The sequence below is a fragment of the Petromyzon marinus genome, chromosome 35 (assembly GCF_048934315.1).
Source record: "Petromyzon marinus isolate PM22_M1 ecotype Great Lakes invasive population chromosome 35, UKy_Petmar_22M1.pri1.0, whole genome shotgun sequence".
NCBI lineage: Eukaryota > Metazoa > Chordata > Hyperoartia > Petromyzontiformes > Petromyzontidae > Petromyzon > Petromyzon marinus.
The window spans coordinates 6,809,486-6,825,592 of NC_133701.1; the positions used below are offsets into that span (position 1 = coordinate 6,809,486).

Sequence of the window (16,107 nt, forward strand, 5' to 3'; positions counted from 1 at the left end):
GCAGGTTTCTTGCTCATGTGATTCCCACACAGCAGGGCCCACCTCAAGGGCCATCCGTTTAAGGGAAAATGACTCAATCCTGTTATGCCCTCTTTGGCCAATGTTGGAGCAGACCCACGCGTACTGTAAAGTATTAACACCGATTCAAGGGTCGAAGGGCGAATCTCCGCTCAAATGAGCACCGATGCGGTGCTCATCTCCCGTTTACAGCCCTGAGGCAGTGGTGGACATTTCATATTCCTATGGTGGGGGCAAGTCCATCCGCTGTTCATTTCCCCACAAAATGGGATTGATTGTATCTACCCTGAAAGCATGATAGGCTGGGTCATTCCCCAACTAGGATTTGAACTCAACACCTTCCGATTGCGGGCCGCTAGCTTTACTGCCGAGCTATCGGTTTCTCCGACTTTTTGTAAAACTTTTTTTTTTATCCACGAAAAGTTTGTGAAAGCTTGGGTGACGAGAGTTTATATTTTCACACACTAACATCTGCACGACTCCACGTTGCGTAGATTGTGGCTGAAAAACATCATATTTCTTACTAATGCTTGCAAGGCTGAACAGCTTCTAAAGCCCTCTGCTCTGGAGAATAATGTGCCGGGGCCAAAACCGTGAGACTATTATTGACGATTCTATTATAAGGCAGCATATATGACAATTGTGGCATGTTTAAAAAAAAAACCTCTACTGCCGAAAATGTACATTATTATTCACCATAGCTTGTACATATACCATTTGCTATTTTTATGGTGGGGAGGGGGGGATGACGTATAATAGTTTTAAACAAGATCTACGAACCTGGTTTCTGCGAGACACAGTTTAGTTTCATAAATTTTCAGAGCAATCATAAAAGTTACCCAGTAAAAAATTACAGCTGTGCTTCCCCCCACCCCCCCAAATGCAAACCTTCAAGGGGGTGGTGGGTATGGGAGGGGGGGGGGACATTTCCTCTGCCAGGGCAACATTAATAAAGTTATAAAATGGGAAGTTATATATCCAAGCAATTTAACTGGTCCCCTCACGAGCTTAAAAAAAATTCTGCAATAAGTCCGAACTTTTTTGTATTTGAAACAACCCGGTATCAAGCGCTCTTATACCAGATCATCTTGCCGCCCACCCCCCCGCGCCCCTCCAAACCCTAACCGGCACGGCAGCTCCATTTACCGCTTAGCTCGGCGATCCGTGACGGGTTTTTTGTGAAACTCCCCGGCGGCAAGCGTGGCGGTCTCCCAAAGTGACCGAACGCATTTCTGGAGTGGGCCGCTCTTCGATCACCCTCCGATAGCCACACCTGGGCGGCGCTGGGAGCTCGAAGGCTCCTATGATAGATGGCCACGTTAGGCAGTGGACGGTGTGCCGTTTCATGGAGCTGTGGTTGAGTAAATGAGAAAACCCTCTAAAGATGTGCGTTCGTAAAAAAAAAAGTCAGATCGTGTGCTTTTTATATTTTTGCTGGTTTACTACTAGGCGGTGTAGCTTAGCTTCTATTAGAGCCACGTGAAATACTGTTAGGGCAACACGTCTGCCTAATTTAAAAGATCGCAATTAACCGAGGGAAATTACTGCCGTTCTTCGTACAGGTGTCGTAAATGCTTCGACTCTGTGAGCAGTGGAACCTGGCTACCCACAGAGCGAAGTGCTTTCCGAAAGTATAAACTATATGTTCTGCACAAGTTTATGATGGGACGTGAAAGGGGAGCGCTTTTATATGCCTTGGCTGCCCTGTGGGAGTCTGTGTTTCTATCTGTTCACATCCGTGCGTCTCGGTCTGTGCGTGTAACACTTTGTGAGTGTGCCTATGTGGGCACTTGTGTGTGGTGGCGAAGTGGTTAGCTCACTGCGTTATGAACCTGGCCACCCAAGTTTGATTACCCGCTCACGGCCAATACCAGTGACGGTTATCCGAACCGGTCGGGAGACAAAGGCGGCCGGGCGTGGTCTTGGCCACCCACCCCCTCGTGTGCCGTGCCAGCCTTCATTGGTGCCCGCTAACAGCACTTGTCTGTTGAAAGCTAAGCGTGATACCTGTGTGTGTGCGCGTGTGCGTGCGTGCATGGTACTCACAGCAAGGAACACCATGGAGTACATTGCGAAGGAGGCATGACCAGAGAAGAACGATTTCCTGTAACCAAAAACAATAGATTACATCATTAGCGCGGTATGCATGCCCTAACTTTATTCATTAATAACCATTTTTAAACACATTTAATTGTAAGCAGATGGTACAGCAGAAAATGTACATATTAAGTCAAGGAGCTGGCTTCGAAACACACGTCTCTATAAGTGTTACACGCGGTGTAATAACAGAGAGCCTCTACAGTTCAGATGGTTCGGTGACTGTGATTTGGCTCACGATGGCCGTGTCAGAGCATTACGCCGGAAGCTCTGAGATCCTGGGTTGAATCCAGGCATCCTCCTGAGATTAAACGGAGCTGAAATTGAGAAAGTTTGACAGTCTCGTCCCTGTAACCAATAAACATTAAATAATAGCAATTCACTATTTGGTTAGTTTTATTTCAACGCTGATTGGTATCCCCCCCCCCTCCCCAAAGTATTCCAATTGCGCTGTCATGAGATGTGGAATCCATTAGGCAATGTTGCAAAACAGTGTGTCCTATGCATCAGAGAATGCACTTTCCCTTACAATCTGTTATGACTCTGCGTACCATGTGACCATAAAACCAATATTTGTATTTCTCAGACCTGGACTTATGTAGGCAAATTTAAGTGCAGAACAAAACTAAAAATTACTTTGTTTGTGTGTGTGCAGTCATCGGGTGACCAGACTGAGACCATAAACTCCATACACTGGAGAAACCGGCGATTAACCTCTAGCGGCTGATACTCGGATTCAAACCCAGGCCCTTCAGCGGCAGTGGCGGACAGCGTTCTCACCTCTGAATTCACCCAGCCACCTCTTGCATTGCATTGGAGAAAATGTGCCGATATCGCCATCATCGTGAACACTTTTAATAACTCGTTAAATTGCCGGTGGTGGAGGCAGTTGAAACTCGGGTTTGAACCCAGCCTCTCGGCAGCGCCAGCTCGGTGCTCTGACCTCCGAGCGACCCGGAAGCTTCGTGTCCCACGCGATCCGTTTGACTTTCTGCTGAACGTTCGATGGCCGTACCTGGCCTCGGCGATGACGGCCGGGTCCCCCGTGCACACGACCCTCGTGATGTAGCCCTCGGAGCAGTTGTAGAGCGCGCGGTCGGGCTTGCACACGTCCAGGAAGTGCGGCCGCAGCCGGCCCACCGAGAACTTGGCGACGTCCGTGAGCGACTGGTTGACGGCGCAGCCGAAGAGGAAGGCGCCCAGTGTGCGGTAGAGAGCGCCGGGCAGCGAGCCGCCCCTCTTCAGCACGGGGGGGCAGCGGTGGCCCAGGCAGCAGGCGGCGCACAGCTCGCCCCCGATCACCTGTGCGGGGAGGACGAGGACGACGAGGTGGAGGACGAGAATTATTGGCGGAGGCGAGGAGGGTGGAGGGGGAATCATGATGAGTGGGTGGACGAGATGGAGCAACAGGAGAAAAGATGGTGACCATAAGGAGGAGGAGGAAGAACAGCTCGCCCCCAATCACCTGTGCGGGGAGGACGAGGACGACGAGGTGGAGGACGAGAATTATTGGCGGAGGTGAGGCGGATGGAGGGGGAATCATGATGAGTGGGTGGACGAGATAGAGCAACAGGAGAAAACATGGTGACGATAAGGAGGAGGAGGAGGAACAGGAGAGAGGTGGGTGGTGAGGGTGATAATGGAGACAAATTTCGATTCAAAGCTTTCGTGACTGCAGGGATTCATCTTCTTGGTTCTTTCGGTAAAGTCACGTAGACTTTACGCGACTTTACCGAAGGAACCAAGAAAATGGAGACAAAGTTAAGAGGCCAATGAAGAGAAGGAAACAGGTCCAGGAGCAGGATGAAGGAGGAGGATGAGGTTGGAGAAGTGAGAGGAAGAATGGCAGAAGAAGTGGTACAGACAATGAGATTAAATGCAGCAAGAGACAGAGGGGGAGAGGGACGAGGGTGAGGATGAAGCAGAAACGATGAGAGCAAGAGGGAGGAGGACAATGGAGGCAAAGTTACAGACGGAGGAGGTGAAAGTTGGAGGAAGGCGTAGGGCGGAGGGAGTAGGAAAAGTGTGTGGGTCCAAGCAAGAGAGGGAGGCGTGTGGAGCAGGGGTGCGGGCAGAGGCGGCAAATGTGAATGATTAGCAGGTGCATGTGTACCGGTGGCACGCGAGCACCTGGCCGTTAGACCGTGTCTTTATTAATCACCCACGGCTTCTTTGGAGGCTGGAGCAAGGCGGCAGGGCATCCCAAACCAGAGTGGCTGTAGCCCACCAGAGAGCGCACGTTTTCCAACGCTCAGTCGTGGCCAATTCATAACGACTTAACTTTCACTGGAATTAATAAGATTGGCGGACGTGCAAAGACGAGATCGTAGTAATGCACAAAGTAGCCGAAGTCGTAATAGTGTCCTCTCCTTAAAAAACGTGGTGGCATCCTATTTAGTCTAAATGTTTATTTTTCATCGGGGAAAATAAGTTACAATGTCTATGTTAAGTCAAAGAGCTGACTTCATAACACACGTCTCCATGGGTGTTGTATGTATGTACGTTGAACTTCTTTCACGCCGTACGTAGCCAACTGCGCTAATCGGAAGTGCGGGGAAAGAACAACAAACTAAAGACAAAAAGCAATGCACTGCTGGATGAAGGCATCCCCACACCCCGTTGTAAGTGAGAGTTGAAAATAAGTGCGGCTTAAAACTGCAAAAAATTAAAATTACAAAAAAACAAAGTGGGTCAGTAAAAAAAGACTGAGAGGCATTTTAACAACTTTAAAGTCAAAGTTATAATGGTTTGCATATACACAAAAAAGTAGGGACAATTCAGCCAGACGTGAAGGCATTTGATAAACATATCCCAACAAAACACAAGATTCCAACTGACCGAACAAGGAATTTAATGGAACAAAATAGTTTCTGAAATCCAACACAGATGCAATATTATTCCACGTATAACGGGGCATCAAATATGAAATAGCATTTGCTAAATATAGCGTTGATATATCCCGCATAAACCCTGGAAGTTCCTGGGGGAAGTGGTGGTGCCGTGCTTACGACCAACGCTGCGCCAAGATACCCCTCCCCCCCCCCCCCTCTCAAGCCTCAACTCGAACGGGCCCACTCGCCGAACCGTCTGTTTGTTGTCCTGCCCCACACACCTCCGGTGAGCACTGTTGGCTACGTACGGGACGCGAAAGAACTCCGACGTACCGTGCGCATACGTACGTCCCCACCGGGGGTGGTGGAGCGTCACCAAGCACGTGGGCACAGAGGCCTCGCTACGGCCGACATCGGCGGGCAAGCGATGTCCAAACAGTTCCAGGGCGCCCTCGCTTCGCCAAGCCGCAACTGCCTGCAGCATGGTGAAGTACGGTCAAATGCCCTCTGCCCGCCCCCCTTCCCCCCCGCCCTGCACCTCCACGCCTCCAACACGGCCCACACGGCACGGGGGAGACCATCATCCAGCGGTGGCTCGAGGAAAGAAAGGGCTGCAACCTATTAATGCCGTTATTATGGAAACCCTTGGCTGTGGGGGAGCTGAATAACGCGGGGGCGCACGTGCAAACACAAAACTCCCCGTGCGTTCTGCATCTGATGCAGGAGCCCTTTCATGAAGGGCAAGCACGAATGCACACGTGCGGCCCATTAGTCGTGGAGCACGCCATTATTTGTAAAGGGGTTGCTTAAATATGGGGGGGGGGGGGGGGGTGTGGAGAGAAAACCACTTTTGATCTGCCACTGTAGAGGGCACGGATGTATTTCCATCTGAGACATGGTGCGAGCATTGTGTTCCCCTATCGCTCTCTTTGCGACAGCTGTCCCTCTGGCGCCATGGTGGCTAGGAGATGTCCACTACCACGCCTGGTATGCAGCAGTTCGTGGGTTCGATACCCGACTCTGACGCCTGCTGTATATTTGGAGTTTGCGCGTCTCTATCTCCCCGTGGTCGCGTGGATTTTTCTCCGGGTCCTCTGGTTTTTCCCTCCACATTTAGCAACGTGCGCCGAGAGTATTTGACTGCTGTAAATGTCCACATAAGCGACTTCGTTGAGATATCACTTGTGGCCGGTTCGCTTCTAAAAATAGCTATGTAGCTCAACGGGACCTCACCTGGTAAAATAAAAAAAAAGTTTCGTTAAAAAATAAATGCAGAGATCCCCCTTTTCACAGACTGTTGGGGGCAAGTGCTGTTAGCGAGCACCTACGAAGGCCGGCACGGCACACACGAGGGGGTGGGTGGCCAGCACAACGCCCGGCCGCCTTTGTCTCCCCAGTGGCGATGTTTACACATCCCCCCACTTACATATTTGAGGCCGAGTCGACCTAAGGGAAGCCCAAGATCGATTCAGATAATCGTCGCTGGCGTCCGGCGTGAGCGGGAATTCTACTCGGGTCGCTGGGTTCGTAGCGCAGCGTGGCGCCAACCGTAGCACTGTTGCTCCAGACACGTACACAAGCAGAACTGCTGTGCAGTGGTATAAGTTGAGTAGCTACCCGTATTACAATACGCACCAGGTCACTGACGTTTTGGTTTAACAGTAAATGCAATCAAGAAACTATTGTTGTTCTGTGTCTCCACATATGAATAAAAATATGTTTTTGTCTATCGGCCTTCCAGACTCATGTTGACCAGCAGCATTTCTTTAAGCAAGCAAACTGTGGACCGGCTTCGACCTCCTGGGTCTCATCAGCCAGAGTTAAGCTTGTTAAGCAAACGCTGCTGGGGTTACCAGATGTTATTGGAAAGTGTGCCCCCCTTCTAAACTGTGGGGCCTTGTTCAACGCAAAAAAAGCTGACGTAAGGAGGCTATCCAATAAAGAATGCAACTCATATCTTACGGACACGTATCTAGGATGCGTGTCTCTGGCTGTTTGGCATGAGCTTGGAGTTGCATTCGTTAGAAAAGTGCCCCAATAGAGAGTCAAGTGCGCCATTAGAGAGCTGCAATGATGTGATTGTGCTGTCACTTGCAAAAGGTTTTGATGCAGTCAATGCACTCATGTGCCTGCGGTGCTACGATGGAATGCTTGAGCGTACACGTAGAGTTTCCTCCTTTCCTTGCTGATATTTAAAATCGTGTCAGGCACCCCGAGACACAACGGCTAGGTAGCTATCTACAAGATAACAGTGGCAGTATTTGTTTTTTTGGGGTTCTGTCTTCTTTAAGGAGGTGCAAGAATCCGGAGTGGACGTGGGGAGCGGTCAACGCTATGAACGTTCCCGCTAAGGAGCTCCTGCTCCAAAGAGAGCATTTATCTGACGTGCACCACGCACGCGCACGCACGCGCACACTCGAGTTTACATTTTTCTCCAAAATGATAAAATGCTCGTCAGCCTGGCATTACCCAGCGGTTGCCGTCTTGCAGCAGATAAGCCAAGGTCAGGACCACGGCGAGGGGAGCGCAAGGGCTCAGCGCTGAGCAGTGCCCCTGGGCAAGGGCTCACCAGGGAGAGACCGCAATGAGTCATGTCGCTGGGCAAGGGCTCACCAGGGAGAGACCGCACTGAGCCGTGCCCCTGGGCAAGGGCTCACCAGGGGCAGACCGCGCTAGCCATGCCCCTGGGCAAGGGCTCACCAGGGAGAGACCGCGCTGAGCCGTGCCCCTGGGCAAGGGCTCACCAGGGGCAGACCGCGCTAGCCATGCCCCTGGGCAAGGGCTCACCAGGGAGAGACCGCACTGAGCCGTGCCCCTGCGCAAACATGCGGCGCTCGGCGAGGACCGTGGTGCTCGGGACACAGCAGTGATGTTTTTAAGATGGCATCCAAACTCAAGGCCGGGTCAAGCGTGACGCACATTGCTCTTGCGTGCGTGCGTTAGTTCTCAAGCTCGCCGACCTTCCTCGCTGCGGCCATACGAGCAGAGCCCCGCGACTCTGTTTGCGAGTGTATGTGTGTGTGTGTTGGAACGTTAATAATTTTATTTTATTTACATTCATCTTTGTTATTCCACTGCTGGAATGACAAAGGGACGCGAGCCACAACACCCCGTCCAGCAGCATGTTGGCCTTTCATAGCTGCTCACTAACAGCCCTTGCCCCACCAGTCTATAACTGCTATTGGCGGTAAGGGGGGGGGGGGTATTGTCTTTGTGTTCAATGTGTCCGCAGCTCAGAGTGATATAGGGCCTCATTGGACGGAGCTATGCAGCGCAAACACGACGCGTCTGCTCACCATGTGCTTTCTAAAGCGCGCCCATTTACTACTCTCACACACACACGCGCACACAATTTACGTGGACACGTGCTTTCAATTTGACACCCGAGCACACGCGCATATAAGTGGCCCAACAAAAATGACATAATAATCCTGCTAACGAGAATATATGCATCTTGGAAATGCAAATCGCGGCCCTTGCGCGTGACCTTGGCGCGGATTAGGCTCGGGGGGCCGTGATGCGTCACGGAGCAAATCGCGTTGAGATTTAATTAATTTGAATTTGCCCACATACACCGGCGGTGATTTGTGCGCGCGCAACGCGTGCAACAAAGCGAAAAAGCGAGTCTGCTTGTCACAGCTGCTGCGCGTAAAAGTCCGCCAAAAACGATCGATTTTTACACACGTGTGTGTAAAAAAACGTAAAGTAGCGTCATTTAAAATGACGCGCGCTCGTAAAACGCCACGTGCCGCCACCGCCGCCGCCTTCACACGCGGGGTACGGGGCGCACCGCATCACCCGACGCGCACAAGAGGAAGAGAAATACGCCAGCACGCAAGTGCGCAACGAGTGCGATGAGAGAGAGAGAGAGAGAGAAAAAAAGAAACGTGACAACGTTTTTTGTTTGTTTGTTGAAAAACAAAGCGAGGTCACCGGCCATTCGACAACAAACATTATCGTGGTGCGTCTTGTTTGCTCTGCGGCGACTGCTTTCTCATCTCCATTTGTCTCTGCATCTCGTGCCCCCCCCCCCCGCCGCCCCTCGTCCGCCGTGCCCCCCCCCCCGCCTATCTGTGTTTTGTTTTGATGCCTCTCCCCTCTTCCCACCATCTCCGTTCCTCCGCTCTGTGGGATTGGCAGCGCTGAGTACGGGACGGAGTGAAGGCAGCGGGGGGAGGCACGTGTTCAGCCGCATTATTGAATCCAGATGCCACGGGACCACGTCCCCTTTGAAGCCCATTTTACCCTCCCCTTCCCCCCAAGCCCGCCCCTATCCTTCGCCCGCACCCCCCTTCTACTGCCACCCCCACACAAACCCCCACCCACCCACGGGGCCCCAAAGGGAGCAACACAATTCATTGTCCCCTCTAAGTAATAGATACCGGGAGCCGATCGGGGCGCGCTAGACGCAGAACGTATGTTTCCATACACGGAGCACTACTTAGCTTCACTTTGGACTTTGAAATGCCCCCCTCCCCCCGCCCCCTCTCTCGCACGTACGTATACATATCCACGAACATATATGTGGGGCATAGCTCACAGTCGACATGCAGTGGGCCACATAATTGATTGTCAGACCAGAGCGGGCCTCCATTCATCAAAGCGAAACTCATGGTTATGATGCGGGCGCTGAGCTTTGAAGCGTTGTTATGTTATGCCGGAAAAAGAAAATATAGCACAGGGCTTCACGAGAGTTACGAGGCTGTAGTTAGATTGTGCGCGTGAGTCTTTGTCACTTGATCACCTTTTTTTTGCATTTGCAGACAATGAAAGCAATGATGGCTTTCGTTATATTCTTTATTCCAGATGAAAGCAGGCTGCTTCCATTATAGCGAAACCCGACGTTGCCTACGATCCAAGCACACTCGTGCGTCAAAGTTTCTCCCCGAGCGGTCACATCACGCAGGGTGTTTGAAATGACCATCTCTGTCTGTGGCTGTTTGGCAACTCTGGGGTTGGCGTAACAGGCCGATGGACAAATAATAATAACGGAGCTGTTTTAATGTCACCGAGAGAGATGTCTTGACATTCCAACTGAATATCTTTCTCCAGTCAACTGCTGAAGATGTCAAGCTCGTTTGAGAGCCTTGTGGACTGGCATAGCTCGACTGCTAGACTGGATGATAGGGGCAGCACCCATTGGTGGGAGATCTTGGTGGGGTTGGGGGGGGCAGTTGCAATTGGGGTAATGCCCCGAGACCCTGGAAATTGGTACCGTATTCATAATTACCAGAGTAAATACATTGAAGGCTTTTTGCATTAATATTAGGGCCCTAAGTAAAAGATTGAAATCTCAGGACCTCTCCCCTCCGCTGGCCCCTCCCCTCCGCTCCCATCGGAAAGTTTCTATATCTGGCACATCATACCCCTCCTGTACCAAGCCGCACTGACCAGCACGGTGAAGTATGGTCACACAAACAACTCGCCCCCAACCCCCACCCCCCCCATGACCGATACACCTAAACCAAGGCTACCAGTTCCCAGCAGCATGTCAGCCACTGACGTGAAGGAGCAAAATATTACATCATAAATAATAATATAAACAATATTCTCCATAATAATTCTATTTCCTGACGATGGTTCTCTCATTTCAGCTGCAACATCAAGATATTTATTCCCTCTCATTGACAGAGAACAACTAAGAATCTCTCCATTATTTCTAATTAACCTGTCATCCATGGTCCGAATTCACCGAACAGGCAACGTCACACTCCGTGCATATCGGTGGACATGACAAGTTTGACCGCGAGCTAGGGGTCAAATAGCTGGAGCACACCGTGAAGAGAGAAGCACTGGGGCTGACAGCATCAGTAACCAAGCATTTACTTGAACCAACATAGCGTTGGTGAAGCCATTTGTTTTTTTCTGGAGGGGGGGGGCTTAAAAAAAAAACCGGGACAATTTTCTCTGGGTGAGAGGCCGCAGCCACGCATAAGATAACAGAAGAGGCCGGCCGAAAAAAAAAAGTGTTGATAACGAGAGCCCGAAACAAACCAACGTCTGTAACCAAAACTCCAAAAGTTTGGCTTCGGAGTGAAACGTCGCATTTTGAGCGCCGATTTTGAACTATTGCAAATAAATAATTCCACGCCCGGCATCGACGCGCATTTACACGTATCGATGGTTGACGTTTCATAAAATAAACGGTCGGATGATCGCGCCACTCGGCGCTCGCGTTAAAGCACCACGGCGATACGCGAACGCTGTGATAAAGTTACCCACCAGGGCCCCGCGTCTTTGACGTTACACCAATGTTTGTCTTTTCCTGCCGACAGTGGGCCGCGAGTTCCATCTGCTAGCACGGCTCCACTCCGTGCGGGGAGGTGGCCCTCTCTTACCCGGGCCCCAGGTTTTGAGAGTGCGTTATCGCGTGTTGCGTGCGCAGGTGCGAAGCGGGAGGGGGGGGGGGGGTTAAAGTTGGGGGGCGGACAAAAATAAGACATTTTCACGTGTCTCTAGTTTAGCTACCCCCCCCCCCCACCCTTTGTTCACTCGTGAAATGTAGTGATAATTGCATGCAGGGCCACCTGGCCATACCAGCACGTGTCAGCGTATGGGTAGGAGCTTTGGGTACCAGCAGATGATTCAGTGCATCGACAAGGTTTCCCCCGTAACCCCTCCCCCCACCACCTCCCCCCTGGACCGAGTTAACAGCGGCTGGATCAAAGCGGACCAAGGTTGGCGATTTGGGAAGGGTGGGAAGGGGGAGAGGGTGTACGACATCAAAACGCCCCCTCCAAACAAATAACAAAACGAAAGATGCACTGCATCCGACTACAAATATGCGCTCAGATTAATACAATCAAAAGTCCAAGGGCCTATTACAATTGTGCTATCAGTGAAATGTCATGGAGCTGAAATAATCAATTTGGAAATCTCACAAAGTAGTGCACCCTATGGGAAGAGCGGCCGACAATATTTTTCTCAGGATTTCTCCCCAACAAAAGTCCGAGTGCCTATTCTTATAAAATTAATAATTGTCAGAGCTAAATTTTCAGCCAAATTAAGTGCAAAACCAATTTAACGTCGGGGCTTTTTGTGCAGTACTTAATGGCAGGACTGAGACCACCAAACTCACTACACTTACCGGGGAATCAGATTTAATCACGGATAGCTGTAACATGGATCCGAACCCCGGTTCTCAGGGGTGCTAGCTTCACCCTCTAAGCCACTGGACCACCTTGTACATTTGCTCAGTCTCTCCGTGTAGAAACCACTGCCGACTTCCCAGTTCATCGCCCCTGTGGGACGACCACCTTGGTTCCCTCACTTCATTACCCTGCTCTCGATGTTCACATTAAACCAAAACACACAGCTTATTTGCACCTGTACCTATATTTTTACAGTGCCCATTGCTCCCACATTACGTTTGCACCATGCCTTGTAAATGCGCGTGCATATATGTCCCTGTTAGACTAAACTTTTGAGCCTATTTGCCTCTGCAGCTAATCTTTTTTCTGGCACGTCATGCTCTTATATTATATTTGCAGTTTTTTTCGATTCGCGGGTGTTTCATTTACGACCGTTAAAACACCCCGTTTGTTGGTACTGCAATATCCAAACCCTGTAACTCGTTCCCCGCAATACTCACGTTGTTATTCTTGCTGCTGGTGTGCTCACGCACCACGGATCTCCCGTGTAAAATAACCGGGCATCTGGCTAAACGGGATGATCCGTGTAACAAATCAAATAAACTCAAACTCGCGACCAGTAAGATCAATCGCAACCTTAGTGAGACAGGCAACTTCCACGCCGGTGAGATGCGTCGATACAATTCTCTCTTATAAGTCCCGCAACATTCAATTCTCCCTTCCCACTTTTTACATTTTTTGTTGTTGTTGTTGTTATCCTGGTTGCTGAGCGCAGGCCGAAAACGCTCAAAACGCCAAATGTAGTATAAAAGTGAATACGTGCATTGAACTGAGCAGGGTCTATAAGAACTTGGCCAAATGGGAAGCTGTAAATAGATGCCAAAGTTGAGCAGTGCCAGGGCAGAAAGACGGAGGGGGCCGTTTTGACCTTCAAGTATCGTGTGATTGAACGCAGCAGCGCAGATGAGAACAAGTGACAATTGCACACTATTCACATTGCTGGTGTGAAATTAAAACCTCCCGAGCAGGGATTCCCCCCCCCCACCCCGCCTCTAATGCCCTGTTGCACACTGGACCCTGTCGCTACATTGCACCCCACTTGCTCTTGCCCGGCAAGTACCCCTGCAAGTGTTGGCGGGATGACGAGCCAAGGTTTGCCGCTGGGCCCGCGGCTCCATTGTTTGAGAGGGGCTTATCTCGCCTATCGAGGGCCATTACTCACATCCTATATTGAGCGCGCCGGGCGCATTGCTGGGCAGTGGAGGCCGCGCGTGTAAATTAAGTATGGGGAGGAGGGAGGAGGAGGAGGGAGGAGATGGGGCTTTGGTGAACAAGGAGTGTCCCGCAAATATTTACCCAGGAAATGATATCAGCTTTCAAATAAACGAATGTGCAATCAGGCTACTTGTTTTTTTTGTTGTTGCTCAATTGGCAGAGGCTTAAAACACACGTCAGCAGAAAACTATTTTAAATTAGAAAATGCATTCGAGGAGATCCTCGGGTGCTCCCGAATTTTAACTGGCAACTTGCGGGTAAGCTCCTGGCAGCTATGGCGGGACGTCCCCCCCACCTGCCACCCCTCAGTATTTCGGTAATGCACATAATGTGGGGGGGGGGGGTTGGTGGAACGGGTGGGCTCCTGCGCTGTCAAACGCAGTTGCCACCACCACCGCCACCACCCAGGGAGTGCGCAGGGTTATGACGGTTCAGAGTCTTGGCCCCGAGCGAGCCGCCGAACTTTCCCCGGGACGCGCGAGGCATGAAGTCATCACATCACGCGCGTGCGATCCAACGCCGAAGTTTTTGTTTTGCTCGCATTTTTTTTTTCCGGTTCGTTTTCTCTCAAATTCAACGCACCGGGTTTGGCACGCAGCTGCAATTGAAAAGTGGGGTTCGCATTATGAGCGGAGGCAGTATTCCTCCTCGCGAGAATGTCAACTGGGCACGCACGGCACGTGGAATGAGAACCGCGAAGGCGGGCGAGCGATGGGAGAGGAGGGGAGGGAGGGAGGGAGGGCAGGAGAGAAAACAGGAGAAGGAAATTATTGAACAAAGTTCTTGGCCAAGGCACGCGTGCTCATAACACTGGGGGTTGTCGAGCCAACAAGGCGAAGAAAACACGTTAATTAAATGATAAGCGCGGGGCTGTTAAACTCCGCCGTGTAATTCCATTCACAGTAATTTAATTTAGTAGCCTTTATTTAACCAGGTGTGTGCCCACTGGGACAATAACATCTCTCTCGCAAGGGAAACCTGGGACGAATGCTAAATGATATAGTCAGAGCCAAGGGAACAATGCGTGCATTATTAAATGACTCTTATGAAATATTTCGCGTTTGGCGCGTTGCTCGATGAGCCCGCCAACCCGAGTCCGATTCTCAACCACGACTGACGTGAGTACCAAGCGATGTGAGAACCGGTCTTGCCTTATCACGTCACCAACCCGCACTGACCGGCATGGTGAAGTATGGTCAAGTAACCCCCACGACCCGCACGGCACTCAAAGCCTGTCGCCCAGCAGTGGACTGACAATGAGGACTGCTGTGTGGTGATTATATTACCACGTACAATAATATTACCACTGCACAGTGCATGTTAGGACACAAACACAAAGCGTTTTATTATCGGCGGTGTCTATATTTGGGAAACGCTACGGCATCCTGTAGAGACAACTGGTGTGTGGGGTTCTCTTCATGTCATGACATTGTCACTCAAGAACCATCACTCTTGAGAAATGCGTCACGCAGCCAGGAGTACATGGGGTAGAGACGTGGCATGTGCAGTGCACATTGATATAATAGCAACAAACATCATCATTTACAGCCCATTGTCAATCCACTGCTGGAAGCCACCCAATGCAATGAAGGTCATGGTGGTTGTTTGACCCATTCCTTACCATGCTGGTAAGTGTGGGTTTGGTGAAGTGGAACGGGCCCATGAATAATTCAGATATCACGACTTTTGGCGAGCGATCGAATGGCTTTTGGCTAGCCAGTGACCAAAGATGGTCACCGCATTGCGCGCTTCCACATGTGCTTCTGCGGCCGTCTGGAATGCTCTTCCTTCCGATATTAGGAAGGCGCTGGGAGCTATGCACTTTAAAATCATCGAGATTGTCTCATTTCTTTAAAAGCGGCCTTTTGTATTAAGGTTGTTGTCCTTCGCCCAACACCTCCGATTAGCACGGTTGGCTTCATACGGTGCGAAATAAATTCAACATAAATACAAAAGTAGAGTTAGCCGTGGCTGGGAGTGAAACTCAGGTCTCTGACTTTATCCTGCAATACTCTAACCACTGAACCACGACTGCCCCTGGAATGTAATATGTAACGTTCCAATGCAGGACGAGGTGCTCCCCATGCCGTGCAGATTGTGGTGGGTATTTAACCATACTTCACCATGCTGGTAATATAAAAGGTTGTTGAAGGTGAGGAGGTTAGACGTGGGAGCATGCAGGTTGTGACCACACTCCCACGGGTGTTCTGCGCTAGTCAGGTTTGAACATAAGAGTTGCCATCTCTGTGAAAGAAAAAAAAAACCACGACATATAATGGGAAGAAGAATATCTCACAATACCGAAGGAAGGGAGAACTATTGTACGAATAAATGCATTGTCTGGAGCGGTGTGTTGTATGTATGTTGAATGCCTTTCGCACCGTACGTAGCCAACTGTGCTTTATCGGAGGTGCGCAGGAAGGACAACAAAACATCTGTAAAAAAAAAACTGTCAGGATATTATAAAAGTGGGACTTTGATAATATCCCGGCAGGGCTTATAGATTTCCCAGAGGACGATCTAAATTGAGTTCACTGTCGAAACCAGTACACGTGGCAACTATAACTGCTGGATGAATACCTTCCCAAGCCACTGCCATCTCTCGCGATCCTGCGATGCAATAGCCCACCTGGTGCCGATACAGACTGTGCAGGTGTGTGCTCTGTGCAGCTGGGGGTGTATCATGCCAAGACATAAAGTCCCACTTTCATAATATCCCGACAGTTTTTTTTTTACAGATGTTTGTTGTCCTTCCCGCGCACCTCCGATAAGCACAGTTGGCTACGTACGGTGCG

General features: G+C 50.5%; 1 protein-coding gene across 1 annotated transcript in view; it reads right to left on the reverse strand.

Annotated features, from left to right (window-relative positions):
* Positions 1 to 16,107, reverse strand: part of LOC116948913 (phospholipid phosphatase 3-like) — a 65,878-nt gene that overhangs the window by 25,710 nt on the left and 24,061 nt on the right. Inside the window, exons 3-4 of the mRNA XM_076071888.1 lie at positions 3,131 to 3,417; positions 2,065 to 2,122 (exon numbers count right to left, since the gene is read on the reverse strand). Coding sequence (XP_075928003.1) covers positions 2,065 to 2,122; positions 3,131 to 3,417 — 345 coding nt within the window. The remainder of the gene's footprint in view (positions 1 to 2,064; positions 2,123 to 3,130; positions 3,418 to 16,107) is intronic.